Source organism: Aedes albopictus, chromosome 3, assembly GCF_035046485.1.
Source record: "Aedes albopictus strain Foshan chromosome 3, AalbF5, whole genome shotgun sequence".
Taxonomy (NCBI): Eukaryota; Metazoa; Arthropoda; class Insecta; order Diptera; family Culicidae; genus Aedes; species Aedes albopictus.
In genome coordinates this window covers 340,793,320-340,810,564 of record NC_085138.1, presented here as the reverse complement: position 1 = coordinate 340,810,564, position 17,245 = coordinate 340,793,320, and the positions used below count along the sequence as shown (strand labels likewise).

The window sequence follows — 17,245 nt, the reverse complement described above, 5'->3', positions numbered from 1 at the left end:
TAATACTATTGAAACGTCCTTGAAATCCATTTGAAACTCCTCTGAAACGTTTTGTAGTACCCTTTAAAGGTTCTCGAAATCCCAGTTTCGGGAGGGAAAGTTCAGGGGCGTCACATAGGCGTTTTCGGGGGTTCTCATGTGCGTTATACGGGTTCCGAAGCAGTTTCAAGGATTTTCGTAGCCAAGATGTTTCAGAGGCATATGGGGAGGGGTTAGATGCCGGAGCTTCAAGAGAATTTCAGATGCGTTTAAAGCATTTCAAAAACGTATTAGACGGTTTCAGAACATCTTTAATGCTTGTTTCAGACTGATTATGCTTGCAGATTCAATAACCTATACTCCACGGAGTTCTTGGAGATTCTAAAACATATACCTACATTTAAGAACTTTGCTTCTAATTTTGCTGAAATTTTCAATTTATAAAATACAAAAGTTAAAAAAAAATCTTTTGTTGAATGTTTAGAAGAAATACATACTGAATATTATAAAGGGCAACTTGGTCATAAAAAGTGTTCAATACCCATATAAGCTTTATAATTAATTTAAATCAGTTCATCAATTTCTCCCAGAAAAATAGAAATAATTAAAATTGTGACTTACCTTTAAAATACACACACACATGCTTTCGAGTCTTGAATCGGTACGTTCGATCACTGTTAGTAGATGGTAAATTTACTTGTTATAATGCTCAGTCTCAACTCCAGATTTTTTACAATATCTCCGGCACCTTGGTGTCGCCGCAAGTCCCATCGTTGATCAAAATCAGCGACTGCAGCTTCGGGTTTGTGCAGGGTTTCGGTGTCATATTGGTACCGTGTGCTAGGCCACCATTCCCCACGCCGTTCTTGGAGGATGGCGACCGGTGACCGTTGGTGGGTTTCGGTGGTGGAGGCAGTTGCACTTCGAAGGGGGTTTCTAGGACCCCGGATGGGAGAACGATCGTCTCCTGGCTCTGGATCGATGGCAGTAGAGGAGGGTCTGGGGATAAGGTTGGGGGTACAATTTCGGACAGGAGGATTGAATCGACGGAGGGTTTGTTGGAATCGGTGGTGGTAGTGGTAGTGGTGGTGTTAGGTGATCTGTTGGAGACCGGAGGTATCACTTGGGAAGAAGGGATGAGAGTTTCCTGAACGGTGTCGTTGTTGCCGTTGCAGGTCCGGTGTTCGGAGCGACGCGTGCTGACGGTACTTCGCCCACGCGAAGGATTGAAACAGGGCAGGACCTGCTTGAACTCCTTCCGGAAGTTGTCGTTGAGCCAGGCGTAGAGGAACGGGTTATAGCAGGTTGAACTCATGGCGATCAGATGCGCGATGAAGAAGAGTAGGTTGTAGTACGGCCAATCGTTGAGCTCCGAGTAGAAGTCGTTGCTCATGTTGACAAGGTTTAGTGGGAGCCAGGAGATTCCGAAGATTGCAACCATGGCGATCAGCATTCTGTTGGTGCGTTTCTTACGATCTCGTTCAGCTTCCTCTCGGCGAGTAGTTTTCGATCCCGGTTTCGTTCGGGCGCGATCATTTAGCTTAATTGACACACAGATGTAGCATATGGCCATGATGATGAATGGCAGGACAAACTGCAGGATCGAAGTTGCGATCGAGAAGACCTTTCGCATGTCTTCTGGCCATAGTTCCTCGCAGTAGAACGTTCGATTCTCCGGTAGGGTTTCGTTGGCTAGAGTTCCGTTGGTGTCGTCGTGATGACTCATGTACAGACCGTACGGAAGAGTTACCAACATGGAGAATATCCAAATGAGGACTATGATCGTGATGCAGGTCGATAGCTTCATTCGGGGATGAAACGGATAGATTATAACAAAGAACCTATCTATCGCTATGGAGGTCAGAGTTAGGGTGGATATGTAGACACTGCATCCTTGCGCCAATGGCACCGTGTGGCAGATAACTTTGCCGAAAATCCACCTGCCGAAGAACGTGTAGGAAGGCGTGAAAGGTACCGCCAGTACGCACAGCAGAATATCCGACAATGCCAGATTGGTAATGAACAGATTCGTCACTGACTGCATGGCCTTATTCCGGAACACTACGTAGCACACCAACACGTTTCCAAAAATCCCCAGGATAAATATGCTCGAATATAGCAGACAGAACACCACCTGAACCATCTCGTTGTTCACCACGTCGCTGGTATTGTCCTGGACCAAAGCTTGGCCGCTACTGTTCCGCCCAGTTGGGTCCCCAACGGAGCTGAACGTCATATTAACAGCGTCGCTAAAAGCCTCGTACGATCCGGTCACGGTCATCGCCGTTGGCAGCCCAGTGACCTCACCACCACGTGATGACATCGTTATGGCCATCGTGCTTCACTTTGGATGATTGATGATGGTGCACGCCCGGGAGAGTGTGCCGTTGAATCAATTATAGCTCCTTACTGGGCCACACATTCATCACATATCTTCTGCTAGCGTTGCACAGCTACTTTTACTTCACTTTAAAATGAACCAGTTGTTGATACACTAGGGTGCGGCCTGTCATTTAAAAATAATTTAAAAAAACAGTTCGTTAGTTTTTTTTTTACCAAAAATTAAATAACATGAAAAGACAAAACCCCGAGTTTGAGCCAAAAGTTTTTAAAATGTTATGTGACGTAAGTGAAAGCGCTTTTTTCTCCTAAAGCCTCATTTTTATCCGCATATGACATTAACGCTCCATTTCTCTAACAGACTAATTGAAAATTTCAGCCTTATAGATTAAAAACTGAGATGACGCCAATCAGTTGAAGTTTGTATAGGATTTTCAGTCCAAATACATGGGAAATAGGCTGTCCAAAAAAAAATGTTCAAAAAGTGAAGGTGTTCAACCCTTGAATAAACGATATGCATATTTGAAGCAATTTTGTAGAACATTTCGATTTTCTAAAAAATCATTTAGAGGTTCCACCAGGACGATTTTTAAAAAATAACCCTTTTTTATGAAAATTCTCAAAAAAATATTTTTTTTCGTAATATTTTTTCAACTTTTGATTTTTTTAAATTTTTTTGTATTTTTTATAGATTTCTTCGTATTGGTATTGGTTTTAGAAATATTATGTTTATAATGACGGTGATACCTTTTTTGTGCTAATAAAAGGTCTATTTTTTGTGAATTTTTCATCAAAAATTGTCGAAAAATACATGTACTATTTTTTTTATTTTCAACCATGAAAGTATTAACTACGTAGACACTGTTTTGGCCACCTAAAAGCCTTCCTCGTAGACTTTCGCCCATAAACAGCTTTCAAAATCTGTATGAACAGTAGACTTTGGCAAGATATCCCCCTCTCCCACTATGAAGTTTATGTAAAACGCTAGACAGTCTTTAAACTAATAGCAAGATAAAACATAGGTATATGGGTCTAGGGCCATTACGTAAACCAAAAATAAGTCATCTCCAGGGATGCTATAAATACAGATTTTTTATTTTTGAGCATCAGTACAGATTATGTTTTGTATGAAATACAAATTCTTGTGATAGAGAGGTTGATATTTTTTTGTATGGGATGCAGATTAAAAAAAAAAGTGAGACAGCTTCTTCAAAAAATCATCTGGCATCCCTGGTCATCTCAGACCGACCCCCAAACTTGCCCCAACGTGGCCTTTAGCCATACAAAAATTCGAAAACGTGTATGAAGCGTTAACTTTTGCAAGAACATGAACGACCCCCCCCCCCCCTTTCAAAGAGTATACATGATTTATGAGCGGCCCTCTTTTTAAGTATGATCCCTATTCCTAGTGCAACGAGAGAACAAATATTACGGAAGAAAACAACAAAAGTTGAACAAACATTATGAAAATATGATTTTTTGGAAAATTTTCATAAAAAAGGGTCATTTTTCAAAAATTGTACTGGAGGAATCTTTAAATCATTAATTAGAAAATCGAAATGTTCAACCAAAACCCTCCATTTGAGAACTGAGCACCATGACTTTTCGAACATCATTTTTTTTCTTGGGACAGCCTAATGTTGGTGCAAAAGGCGTTGCTAGAGCAAAAAGTTTTAAAACCTTAGGAATAATCTATTGAGCCCTTATGTGTAATGTGCTTAACGTGAAGAAGGGACATGAAACTCGTCATCATTCTTTACTTTGAGACACTCAATTTAGGGGATTAAAACCGCAGAAGTAAGCTTTAGTTCATTAGAAAGTCCATTACTAGCATTGAATCCGTATTACAGCCCGCTGTTTTTTTTTTAAGAAATCTGTTTTTTCAATCCGTTTTTCAGTATGCCATTTCGGGTTTTGCTAAAAATTAAAATGATGAAAAACCAATGCATCTTATCACATTGTGAAGTACCCGTATCGCAAAGTTAAGTGATAATTTTTCCAAAAAAATATATGGGATTCTGAAAACAAGCAAGAATTTGAGGCTATTTGGATAGGAGGACCCATTTTTGGCACTTGCCAGTATAACTCAGACAATTCGCATAATTTTTGGGACACGGTGAGCTACGTACAGTATCTGATCATTCAAAAAAAAAATAGAGTCCATTAATGTGAAATGGATGGAGTTATTGCGGAAAGTTCCAAAATTGGTCAAATGATATACGATATTGTCAGTGCTGAACCATTTTTGCAAGTTCATCTCGAAATATACCAAGAATTTCCATTAAAAATTTTGGCAAAAAAATCTTTAAGATTTTTACACATCTGATCAATTAAACTCCATGGAAGGCTTGCATGACATGAACATTTTAACCGTTATGCGTCCGACAAACTTTATGATTTTTTCTACACCGTGCTTTTTACATGGGCGCTGGATACCCGGGTACCCTGTCGGCTACATAAGGGTTAAGAAACTATTCAATTCAAGAATGTAAATCAAAAAAATAAAATAAAAAGTTGAAAAAAAAACAGAAAAACTTCTCGAATTTTCGAAGAAGTTTGTAGAATGTTGTGCGCAAAACTTCTCCGTGAACATGGGAAATAAAAAGCACTATATGATGCTGCACAGGATGACAAAGTGGAGGTCATATGCGTATATGCTTCTTTGGGATCGTGGATAACTATTATTATTTTTAATATTTTTATATATTTAATTTTTTATATATATATTTAATTTACTTTTTAGATTTGGATTGTATACATATTGCCTAAATGTTATAAAATATATAACACCGGCTACAGACCCGGGCTACAAATCTCGTTTAAAGATAAAAAAAAATGAGAAGAGAAGCTCACAATTCCGCCACAAATGCCTCTAATTATTTCTTTAGAAAATCTTCCACTGGCTCCTTCAGATATTCGTCCAATCCATCAGAAATTCTTCTATGGATTCGTTAGTAAATTTCTCCAGGACTTTTTCCAGATATTCCCTTAAATATTTCCGCAGAAATTTTTCCAAGTATGTTTTGAGGGAGTTTGCTATGTGTTTCTTCTGAAACTTCCAAGAGAATACCTTAGAAGTTCTGCTTGGGGTTCGTTAAGAAAATCCTTCTTAAATTCCTATAAGATATTCAAAATTTGTAATACTTTCCAAGATTATTTCAAAAATTCTTCCAATGATTTCTCCAAAAAGTTTTTCCGAGATTCCTTCAGAAATTCGTACAGACATTTCTTCAAGATGTCTAGAAGAGCTTTTTTTCAAGAATTGCTCTAGGCATTTCATTAGTAATTTTTGCAGGATAATTTATCAGAAATTCATCCAAAAAGTCGTGCAGGAATTTCTTCAGAAATCCCAGTAAGCGTTCCAGCAAAGCCTTCTTCAAAGTTTCCCCCAGTTATTCCGCCATAACTTTTTTAGAAATTTTGATGGCATTTTCTCTAGAGATAACTCTGTAAATTTATCCACAGACTATTTGAGAAGTTTATTCAGGAATAATTTCAAGGAATTTCTACAGCAATTACTGTTGAAGTATCTCAAGAGATTTGTTTAGCGAGCTGTTCAGAAGCTTCTCCAAGTATATCCACAAGAATTGCTTCACAAATACACCCATAGATTGATCTAAGATAACTTTTAGAAAATCCTCTAAAAATTTTATGAAAAGATCTGTCAACATTTTTTTCTAAAAACTTCCCAATAAACTTTTTTAGGAATTCCACCGGGTTTACCTAAGAATTTCTTCTGATATTTTTTTCACGAATTTCGTTGCGATTTTTTTCTGATTTTTATCTAGAGATTCATTGAAGAGTACTTCCAGATATACTACTGGAGATTTCTTCGAAAATTTCTTCAGGTATTCTTTCAAAAGTTCCTCCTTGTATTCTTTCTGAATTTTTTTCACGGATTTTTTTCTGGAATTTCAGCAAAGGATTATTTTAAATCTTCTTCCATGAAGTTCTTAAGCAATTCCTCTTGAAATGTCTTAAAAAATCCATCCAACTCTTTCAATGATACCTCCTGAAATTTCTTCAGAATTAAGATGTTTTCTGTAGGGAAATTGTTTCAAAATTTGTACATAAATAACGGGCAAATTCTTGAAAGAAAACCTGATGTTTTTTTCAAGAAATACCTAGGGGATTGCCAAAAAGAATCCCTTAAAAAACTCCTGGCTGTACCTTTAGAGATTCCAAGATAAAGCCAAAAAAAACCCTGAAAGGATTCCAGGACAAAAACTTCTGAAGAAATTTCTGAAGTTATCTCTGGAAAAAAAATCTGGAAGAATTCCAGGGAGAATACTTTAAGAAACTACTCAAGATACCTCCTAAATTCCTGAAAAAAAACAAGGGAAGCTTTGAAAGAAATGTGTGATTAATTCCAAGGTAAAATTGAAAAATTGTCAGGGCATTCTTGTAGAAATTCGTGAAGAAATTTCTTGCTGAAAAAGGAGTGTTGAACCTCTTTAAGAAATCCTTTAATAAACTTCTGAGGGACCCCTGGAGAGTTTTCTGGCGAAATCCCTGGAAGAACTCTCGAAGATACAGCTGGACGAATTTTAGAAAAAATGTTGAAGAGATTATTCAGACAACCAGATTTCGCATAAGGAAACATGCACTACATCTTATAAAGTAGGTATTGTTTCAAGTTGCTATCGCATAAATGTACGGTGGAGGTACAGTTTTAATTGCATATGATGTTATTTTTTTACTTATTACGATGTGTCTGGAAAAGTCACCCATTAATACAAATCAACTTTAATGTAGTCATAGTAAACAATATTCTGATGTTTTATTGCGATGAACTTAGCTTGTTCGCAAAAGTGTGCGAGTGAACTCGCAAAGTATCATATGAATTTGCATACGGAATTCGCAATTGCGTACTGCAATCATTATACGACTTCGTTTGGTACTTTCCACATTATGCCAGTTTAACTCGCATTGGTGTACGAATGAAACCGCATAAATGTAAAAATAAATTCGTTAAAGGGTGCATACAAACTCGCATAAGCTAGAATCGTTAACGTTGGCATAATGCAATTTTATGTGCGAATTAGGATGTGATACATATGCATAATGGAAGTTTGAAGTTATTTCTCAAATTGTCCGTCTCAAGGAGCACTACCACCAGCAGTGTTGCAAAATTTGTTGATTCCCAATCTTGAGTGACGGACCACGCGAACTTCTCAAGATCCGAAAGTTCTAGAAGAGGGTGTTTTTTCAGATTCTGCGTCTCAAGGGACATGTACATTACATGCATTACAATGTGTGGTGTTGCTCAGAGCAGTGGTTCCCAAGCATAGGCCACGGTCCATGCTTACTTCTCAAGTACCGAAAGTGCGATCAGAAAGTGAAAAAGGTTTTCAGATTATGCGTCTCAAGAAGCATATATCACAATATAGTGACGTTTCAAAGTTGAGTGGTTCCCAAGCTGGGGCCACGGGCCATGCTGATTCCACAAGAATTGAAAGTCCGAGGAGAAGGTGTGAATGGTTTTTGGACTCTTTATCTCAAAGAGCACCAATTGTAAAAAAAAGTGGTGCTGTGAAGCTCAGTGGTTCCCAAACTGAAGTCACGGGCCATGCTAATTTTTCAGGAACCGAAAGTCCGAGGAGAAAGTGTGAATGCTTTTTAAATTCTATATCTCAAGGAGCAATAATTGTAATAAAGTGGTGCTGTAAAGCACAGTGGTTTTAAATCGGAAGTCACGGGCCTTGTCAATTTCACAAGAATCTGGAGTGAGAAAATAAAAATGGTTTTCAGATTATGCTTCTCAAGAAGCAATTTCTACAATAAAGTAAACTCAGTAAACGTTGTAAAACTCAATGGTTCTGAATCTGGGGTCATGGGCCATGTTGATTTCGCAAGATCCGAGGATCCAAGAAGAAGGTGTGAACGTTTTTAAGATTCTGCGCCGCAAACCTCTGGAACTCTTCCGAGATCTAGGAGTCCCTGTTGAAACCCTTAGAGAACCCCTGAAACGCCCCTAGGACCGTCTAAAATGCCTCTGCAATCTCCTGGAACTCCCTGCGAACCCCTGAATCACTCCTGAGATTCCCTAGAACTTCGCTTGGAGCCTTTTGGATCTTGGAGAACCCTTGAAATGACACTGAGACCCTCTGAAATGCATGCGACTGAGGCCCCCTGGGACCACCCGAGAATCCTTGCAACCACCCGAGACCTCCTGAAAGTTCCCGAAAAATAATTTAATCCAATCCGAAGAACATGTTCACTTAACACTTTTTGTTCTTGCGAAAATCTTGTGACCCGTGAACCAAGATTGGAAACCATTGAGTTTTGCAACACAACCATATTGTAATCAGTGCTCCGAGGGGCGTGAATTGAAAAGAAAAAACGCTACCTTGTATTGGGAACCACTGATCTTTGAAATGCATCTGTATTCAAGATTCTGCTCCTTGAGATGAACAACCCGAAAAAAAATGCAAACTTCCTAGCACTTCCGATGCTTCAGAAATTTCAGTGGCCTGTGGCATAATATTGGGAACCACTGGGCTATATTCAAGTAATGGTGTAGAATTCGCAAAACATTTTCATTTCGTCGTCACACTTGCAGTTCTTGAGATATTCACGTGGCCCGTGACCATAAATTGGAAACCACTGATTTTTTTTCTTCAAAATATCTATATTAGAAATACTGATCCTTGATATGATTAATTCAAAGAATATTTACACTTGTTGTTAGACTTCCGGTTCTAGAAAAATTCTTCTGGCCCGTGACCGCAGATTGAGAACCACTGACCTCTGAAATTCATCTACATTGTGATAAGTACTCCCTGAAGTACAGAACCCGAGAAACCTTTTCACTTCATCCTCACATCTTCGGTTATTGAGATATTCGCTTGGCCCATGACCGTAGGTTGGGAACCACTGAATTTAGCAAAACTGCAATAATTGTTCACAGATAAAAGCTTTGTAAGAAGTCTCAAACCGAGTATTGTGGCATACTATTGTTGATATCCTCATTATGATTTTGTGTAAGTAAATGTAAGTATGAATAATGTTTTCTGGCAATCATTGCCATTGTCAGTACCTGTACTCCGTGTATGGTGGTGTAGTTATGAAATAATGTTAGAATTCATTTTTCAAACTCTTATTAGTCGCTGTTTGCACGTCACCAAAATCATTTTGTTTGACTCAAACTCGTAGTTTCATTTCTTCATGTTATTTTGGTCCAAGAAACAAACGAACTTAAATTTTATAGAAACTTTCAGATAATCAGCCGCACCCTACTCACCACCAGTCAGTGATAATGATTACCCTCTACACACTTTACACTCAACTCCCGGAGGCGCTACTACGAACGCCTCACTGACGCCACCGCTGTCAACATCACTGCCGCCGATCTATCGCATCCGTTCGCGACTGACTGGGGCACGCGTTGCACAAGGCTTCCTTCCTGCTTCTTGTTTGCTCACACTATCTTCCCGAGGCGACGGCAGTATCTCCGATTACACGATAAATATTGTGACACACGCACCGATGCCCCCTTTATACCTCTCACTCCCACCCCGTCCCGTTTTCCGACTTCCACCTTTTATTATTCTTCCTTCCGACCAATACACAAATCGATTACGGCGTGGTTCAGCTTCCGCCTCCGCAGCGACTGTTGCAGCAATCACTCTTCGGGGATCTCCGTCTTAACACACACACATTCCACGAATGAAGCACCACGCACCCCCTTTTAACCCGTTTCGTTTGAACCTCGGAGAATAAGCCAGGCCAGGCAAGCAGGCACTCAGCACCGACGACGGAAGCTAAGCGGGTGGAAAAAAAAGCGGGAGCTGCTAAGTGCCAATCAACTAGTTTGTAGCGCGCGCTGGTGAGTGTGTCGATAGTAATCGATTTTCGCGGGTTTCCCCGCCTTCCACGCACCCTCAATCACCACAATCGGGCATGCGTTCGGCGAAGGAGGCGGAGAGAGATGTCTCTTGCACACGTTCGATGGATTTTCACTGCGGGGACCAGTCAGTCAGGATGCTTAGGATGGCTGTCTGGTTGCTACTGTCGGCTACCACCCAAGCCGGCGTTTTAAAAGTTGCAGCTGCTGGATGGAGCTGAAAAAAAAAACGAGAAGGAAATCGGGGAATCAGTCATCTTGAAAGATGAAGATGGATGTGATTGGTTGACGATTTGATGAAAGTTTTGTCGTGAAATACCTATAGATGATTAACTAAGTATATGTAGTAAGTGGTTTAAAGTTTAAATTAAATACAATTTTAGAGAGATGTCATAACATAGATATAAAACTTAAGTAACTACCATCGATTGAGAACGCTAATTGATCATTTTGATTGAAAATTCTCAACACTGAAAGGGCATTAAAAGAAGTTACTTTGTGCTTGAATCATGTCAGACTTTAATAATGAAAATTAGTTCGCGATAACAGGTCTTGTTTCTGGGTATTTGAGTTGGTGCCAAGAGGGCTTCCAGGAAGTTCTCACAGAGATCTAAAAGGAAGGTTCCAAGGGGCTTCAGGGGGTTGTTTCAGGCAAATTCAAGAATGGTTCGATGGCGTTACAGGGAGTTTCGGGGCGTTTCAAGGCTTCTCAGAGGAATTTCGGAGAATTTCAGGAGCTTTCAGGAATTTTTTAAGAGCGTTCCGAGAGGTTTCAGGTTTTCAGGTGCATTTCAGTGGGATTCTGGAACCTGTAACCCCTTTGGACTCCCTGAAATCCCCTGAAACGGCCCTGATTCCTCAGGGTAACCCATGAGACCCTCTTAAACAATCCTACAAGATACTTCCCAGGTATCCCCTGAAGTACCCTTGAAACGCCCTAAAGACCTTTTATTTTTCTTCTCTGAGCAATGGGGAAAATCTGCTGGACAGACGCCCGAACGGCTCAGGTTCAGATAGTGTGCGGTAGGGGACCATCCCCTACAGGCAAAGGGGAAGACAGGACATCTCCCCGACCCACCAAAAGCATACCTATTGCCGAGAAACCCTACATCTCTTGGAGATCGCCAAGAAGGCATAGCTAGTGCACATCGCACACTTGAGGTTAGCTGTAGCAACAAAGTTCGATAACTCGCTTTTGGGAGTCAACCAAGGATTCATTCATTTTCATTTCATTTCATTTATTTAGTTAACATCAAATCCATGATAATATTGAATCAACAATTTGCGCCATAATACTCGATTCGCAGCTGCAGTTCTCCAACGTCGGTCACGCCCAACGCTCGCCAGATCACGCTCCACCTGGTCCGCCCATCGTGCTCTCTGCGCTCCACGCCTTCTTGTACCAACCGGATGGTTAGCAAACACCAACTTTGCAGGGTTGTTGTCCGGCGTTCTTGCAACAAGCCCTGCTCACCGTATCCGTCCAGCTTTAGCCACTTTCAGGATGTTGGGTTCACCGTAGAGTGCAGCGAGCTCGTGGTTCATCCTTCTCCGCCACACACCGTTCTCCTGCACGCCGCCAAAGATCGTCCTTAGCACGCGTCGCTCGAAAACTCCGAGTGCTTGAAGGTCCTCCTCGAGAATCGTCCATGTCTCGTGTCCGTAGAGAACCACCGGTCTTATTAGCGTCTTGTAGATGGTACATTTGGTGCGTGGGTGAATCTTTTTTGACCGCAGTTTCTTCTGGAGCCCATAGTAGGCACGACTTCCACTGATGATGCGCCTTCGTATTTCACGGCTCACGTTATTGTCAGCCGTTAGCAAGGAACCGAGGTAGACGAATTCTTCTACCACCTCGAAAGTATCCCCGTCTATCGTAACATTGCTGCCAAGGCTTGTTCTGTCCCGCTCAGTCCCACCTACCTGCATGTACTTTGTCTTATCCGCATTCACCACCAGTCCGACCTTTGCTGCTTCACGTTTCAGGTGGGTGTACTGTTCTGCCACCGTTCCAAATGTTCTAGCAATAATATCCATGTCATCCGCAAAACAAACGAATTGGCCGGATTTCGTGAATATCGTACCCCGGCTGTTGAGCCCGGCTCGTCGCATAATACCTTCCAGGGCAATGTTGAATAGTAGGCAGGAAAGTCCATCACCTTGTCGTAGTCCCCGTCGAGATTCGAATGAACTGGATAGTTCACCCGAAACCCTTACGCTGTTCTGCACACCGTCCATTGTTGCTCTTATCAGTCTAGTCAGTTTCCCGGGAAAGCTGTTCTCGTCCATAATTTTCCATAGCTCTGTGGAGCTCCATGCCGCTTTGAAGTCGATGAACAGGTGATGCGTTGGGACCTGGTTCTTCTTCTTCTTCTTTATGGCTCGACGTCCCCACTGGGACTTGGCCTGCCTCGCTTCAACGTAGTGTTCTTTGAGCACTTCCACAGTTATTAATTGAAGGACTTTCTTTGCCTGCCATTGCATGAATTTGTATATTGTGAGGCAAGTACAATGATACACTATGCCCAGGGAGTCAAGAAAATTTCCCCGACCGGAACGGGAATCGAACCCGCCGTCTCCGGATTGGCGATCCATAGCCTTAACCACTAGGCTAACTGGAGACCCCTGGTATTCGCGGCATTTCTGGAGGATTTGCCGTACGGTGAAGATCTTGTCCGTTGTCGACCGGCCGTCGATGAAACCGGCTTTGTAACAGTCCCACGAATTTATTTACTTTAGGTGAAAGACGACGGAAGATTGGTGGGCTTCGTGGCCGTGCGGTTAGCGGCGTCAGTCGTTTAGGCGTATTGTGAGTGCCACGGAGTGAGGGTTCGATTCCCGCTCCAGTCGGAGGAAACTTTTCGTCAAACGAAAAATCCTTCATTGGTCCACTGGGTGTTCTGTGTTGTCCGTTGCCTAATGTTAGTGATTGTTCAGTCTGTGCAACCTCTGGTTGAAGACGGTGTAGTGTCTTTTTTTTTAAGATGATCTGGGATAGCACTTTATAGGCGGCATTCAAAATGGTGATGGCTCGAAAGTTCTCACACATTAACTTGTCGCCTTTCTTGTGGATGGGACAGATTATCCCTTCCTTCCACTCCTTCGGTAGCTGTTCGGTTTCCCAGTTTTTGACTACTAACTGGTGCAGACAGGTGGCCAACTTTTCCGGGCCCATCTTGATGAGTTCTGCTGCGATACCGTCCTTACCGCCCGCGCTGCATCCTTCTCCTCCAGAACCGCTCTACACTGCTCGTCGAACCAATCGTTTCGTCGACTCCGTTCTACGTACCCGATAGTGCTCTCGGCTGCGTTATTGATGGCTGCTTTGACTGTACTCCAGCAGTCCTCTAGGGGGGCCACATCGAGTACACCCTCGTCCGGCAACGCTGCCTCGAGATTCTGCGCGTATGCGGTGGCGACATCCGGTTGCTTCAGTCGCTCTAGGTTGTACCGTGGCGGTCGCCGGTACCGTACATTGTTGATGACGGAGAGTTTTGGGCGCAGTTTGGCCATCACCAGATAGTGGTCGGAGTCGATGTTGGCGCCATGATAGGTCCTGACGTCGATAATGTCGGAGAAGTGCCGTCCGTTAAACAGAACGTGGTCAATTTGAGATTCCGTCTGCTGTGGTGATCTCCAGGTGTAACGATAAGGGAGGCTGTGTGGGGTTGTTTCAGGCGAATTCAGCAGCCTTTCAAGGGCGTTACAAAGAGTTTCAGAGATATTTCAATGCGTCCCTAAGGCCTCCTGGATCCACTGAGACTGGATCCTGTTCCGGGGATAAAAGTCCACCAAACAGCTAATTCCAATCCAAGGTGTCAGGTAACCCATGCTGAGGGATGAATAGTTGACGGGGTTTTAAATATGCTCGATCTTTAACGGAGCCCGTAACGTGGGTAGATCACCTTTTTGGGTTACGTTGTGGATAAAGATCTACCAAACCGAACCCTAATCCTAACTGCTTCCAACTAGTGGAACAGCATAACTAAGTAATCAAAGGAAAACACTTTGGTCCTTATTACATTTCACACCTTGTTGTAAGTGATAGGTTTCGGTTTTAGGTGTGGCCGAGATAGCTCTTGAAACAAGGACAAATGGATTGGTATTCCTAATCTTTTATTCGGTGTTCACTAGTTTAAAACAGTTAGGAATAGGGTTCCGATGCATGGTAAATATCGGTATCATTTCTTGACTAAATCGTTAGGGGATCCGATTTTGGCTGAAAAAGGAGCGTGTTCAAAGCGGAACCTATCAATCAGAATCCTCCCTTGCGATTAAGTTGAAAATGACTACTGTAACAAAACCGAATACTTTATAACTTCTCAATGGCGATAATGTTATACGACATGTACTATACAAAGGACACGGAATATACCACAATAGATCAAATTTTGGTCGCAGTGGTTTATGTTCTGAACAGAGAAAAAAAACGTTAAACACCCTAAAGACTTCCTGAAACACCCTGGGATATCCTTGGAAAACCTCTGAGATTTCCTAGTACCTCTCCGAAACCTTTTGAGACCCCCTGAAACACCTCTGCAACTTTTTTTGCTCTTCCCTACGAACATCTAAAAGACACCTGAATATCTCTAGCTAAAAAGGTGCATAAAATCAAAGATGGTTAGGAAAAAGATGACCGACTCTTATTATTTCCATACATTCCCCGGCAACACACTGTTCATGCCACACTAGCGCCATCTGTTGAGTGAGAAGCACATAAACATAATTTTTTGAAATTGCGTCGAGTAAAACTGATTCAACCTTTTTTTGTAAATATCTTCCTTATAAAATGTTATTTGAAACGCATCGAAATCATATGTCACGATTAGGGAGAATGAATATTATGTAATTTTATATGATTTTCGAATGCGCATTGGAATCATCACATGCATGGTTCCATTTTAAATCCCTTGCAAGATATTAGGAAGGGAATCCAGTCACGATAAACAACAGTGCCTGACATCTGAAAGCCTTCGCTCAAACATTTGACAACTTGATCTACAAACAAAAAATACATTAAACAAGAGTTGAAGAAGCACTATTTGTGCAAACCTCCATATCTGTGTTGTCAAATAATGGAACATTTCAAATTCAGCTAGAAATTGGTTTACCTATCACTGAATCGAATGATTAAATTGAAAATGTAGTGGCGATTACAATTTATTACATGCCTTAACCTTTTTGTTGTTCCTTTGATGCAGCTAGATTTTTTTCCGCATTTCCGCATTTGAGCTTCATAAATTTCTTCGGCAACTTTTGTTCAAAAAGGTTTTTTGTCCACCAGGAAAACATAACAGAAGGTACCTTGATCCTTCTTCTAAATGTGTGCGGAAACCGATTTGAAGACACTGTTCCGTTGTTTAATATACAATCAAAAACCAAAATATGATAAAATGCATCCAGCTTCGCCTTGAAGGAACTGCCAAAGAAAAAAAACACCCAAAATAATTTCCGGAAAACTGTTTTTTAAGTTCTCCATAGAAATGCCGACGGAATGCCCATGAAAGTTGTTGTATAAATTTTCCAAGAAATTGTCGAAAGAGTCCTTACAAGATTTTCAAGAAAAACATACTATAAAAATATGCTTCAGGCATATTGGAAGAGATTTAAAATAATGTTCAAAAAGTTCAAAAGTTTTTATCGAACATATTGACAATTCTAAAACAATTGCTAAAAAAATGCTGAAGGGCTTCAAAAAAAATGCTTCAAGATTTTTCAAATGAATTACCGAGAGAATTTTCAAAGCTATTTCTGAAGTAATTGCTGTACAAATTCTGATAAAATTACTGAGTAATTTGAACCTCAACTATATTTTCAAAATTTTCAAAGGAATTGTCGATGAAATTCCTTAAGAAAGTTTCGAAGCAAGTTCCAAAGGAATTGCCAAAGACATTCTAAAATAACATGACATAACTTTTAACGAATAAATGGTCTGAAGATTTCATAAAAGTTGCTTAAACAAATTCATAAAAGAATTTTGCACATTCCTTCTGCATGGAACTTTCAATGGTACTGTCAAAATAATCATCAAAAAAATTGTAACGGAATCCCGAAATGCATTAATGACTTTTTTTTTGAGTGTTCACAGAAAACAAACTCGAAAAAATAATAAAAAAAACTTCAAAAAATTGCCGATTTTTTTCCAAAAGAATTTTGCGAAAAAATTCTTAGAGGCATTGCCAATTTTTTACTGAAAGGAATGCCGAAATAAAATTGCCAAAGCAATTGCTAAGAAACTTATCAAATGAACAATGTGAAACATGCTTCGGAAATTCACAAAATGACTGGCAAAAAACCATGAAAACTTTCAAAGGCTTTGATTATGCAATTGAAAATAACAAGTGACAAGTTACCTCCTAAAGGAATTGTCGAAGCTGTTTTTGGATGAATTATCGATATGATTTTTAAAAGGATATGTCGAAAGATTTTTGAAGTAATTTAAAAAAAAAATCCAAAACGAATCCAAAGTAACTGCCGACATAATTCCCAATGTCGTTACTGTGGAGTACCTCAAAGGGTTTGCTGGAGGGATTGCCCATTGAATGCCCTAACAAACTGCCAAAAACGAAGGAATTGTGGAGATAATTCTCAAAAAATTACTACAAAATAGAAATTTCCTAAAAATATATGCTCAAATTCACTTAAGATTTCCGAATATTTTTGTCGAAGAATAAAATGTTGTATACTACGTGAAATTTTACGAATATTCCATAGTTAAATAAATTAAATATATAGTGCTACATATGACTGTTTTTAGTCAAAAGACTTTCCCTCTAAGATTCCTATCTCATCCTTGTTTAACTGCAGATGTTTTCCTGGAATTTGTGATTCTCATTCTAGTGAAAGATAACGATCGCAGCAGTTGCGGGGTCGGGCAGTTGAATCTTCTGTCACGCTTTTTCTCCGGAATAGCGATGCGAGTGTGATAAAAAAAATCGTGTAAAGATGTTTGCACCCCCAACCACCGATCGACCAAACTTGATAGTTCATGATTCGAAATAAACTTTCCAATTCTTTTTGATAGGAAACTAAAATTTTTCCGCTTAAAATTTTGTTTTCGACCCTCGAGTAATTTTTGAA

General features: G+C 40.4%; 1 protein-coding gene across 3 annotated transcripts in view; it reads right to left on the bottom strand.

Moving 5' to 3' along the window:
- Positions 1 to 17,245, bottom strand: part of LOC109424672 (prolactin-releasing peptide receptor) — a 561,567-nt gene that overhangs the window by 147,969 nt on the left and 396,353 nt on the right. Inside the window, exons 2-3 of one of the 3 annotated variants that reach the window (XR_009995745.1) lie at positions 9,563 to 10,382; positions 601 to 2,485 (exon numbers count right to left, since the gene is read on the bottom strand). Coding sequence is in view for 1 of the 3 variants with exons in the window: in XM_062843101.1 (XP_062699085.1) it covers positions 710 to 2,314 (1,605 nt within the window). In the remaining 2 variants the exon portion in view is untranslated. Of the gene's footprint in view, positions 1 to 527; positions 2,486 to 9,562; positions 10,383 to 17,245 lie in introns of those variants that run through there. The other 2 variants (XR_009995746.1, XM_062843101.1) reach the window with 2 other exon arrangements.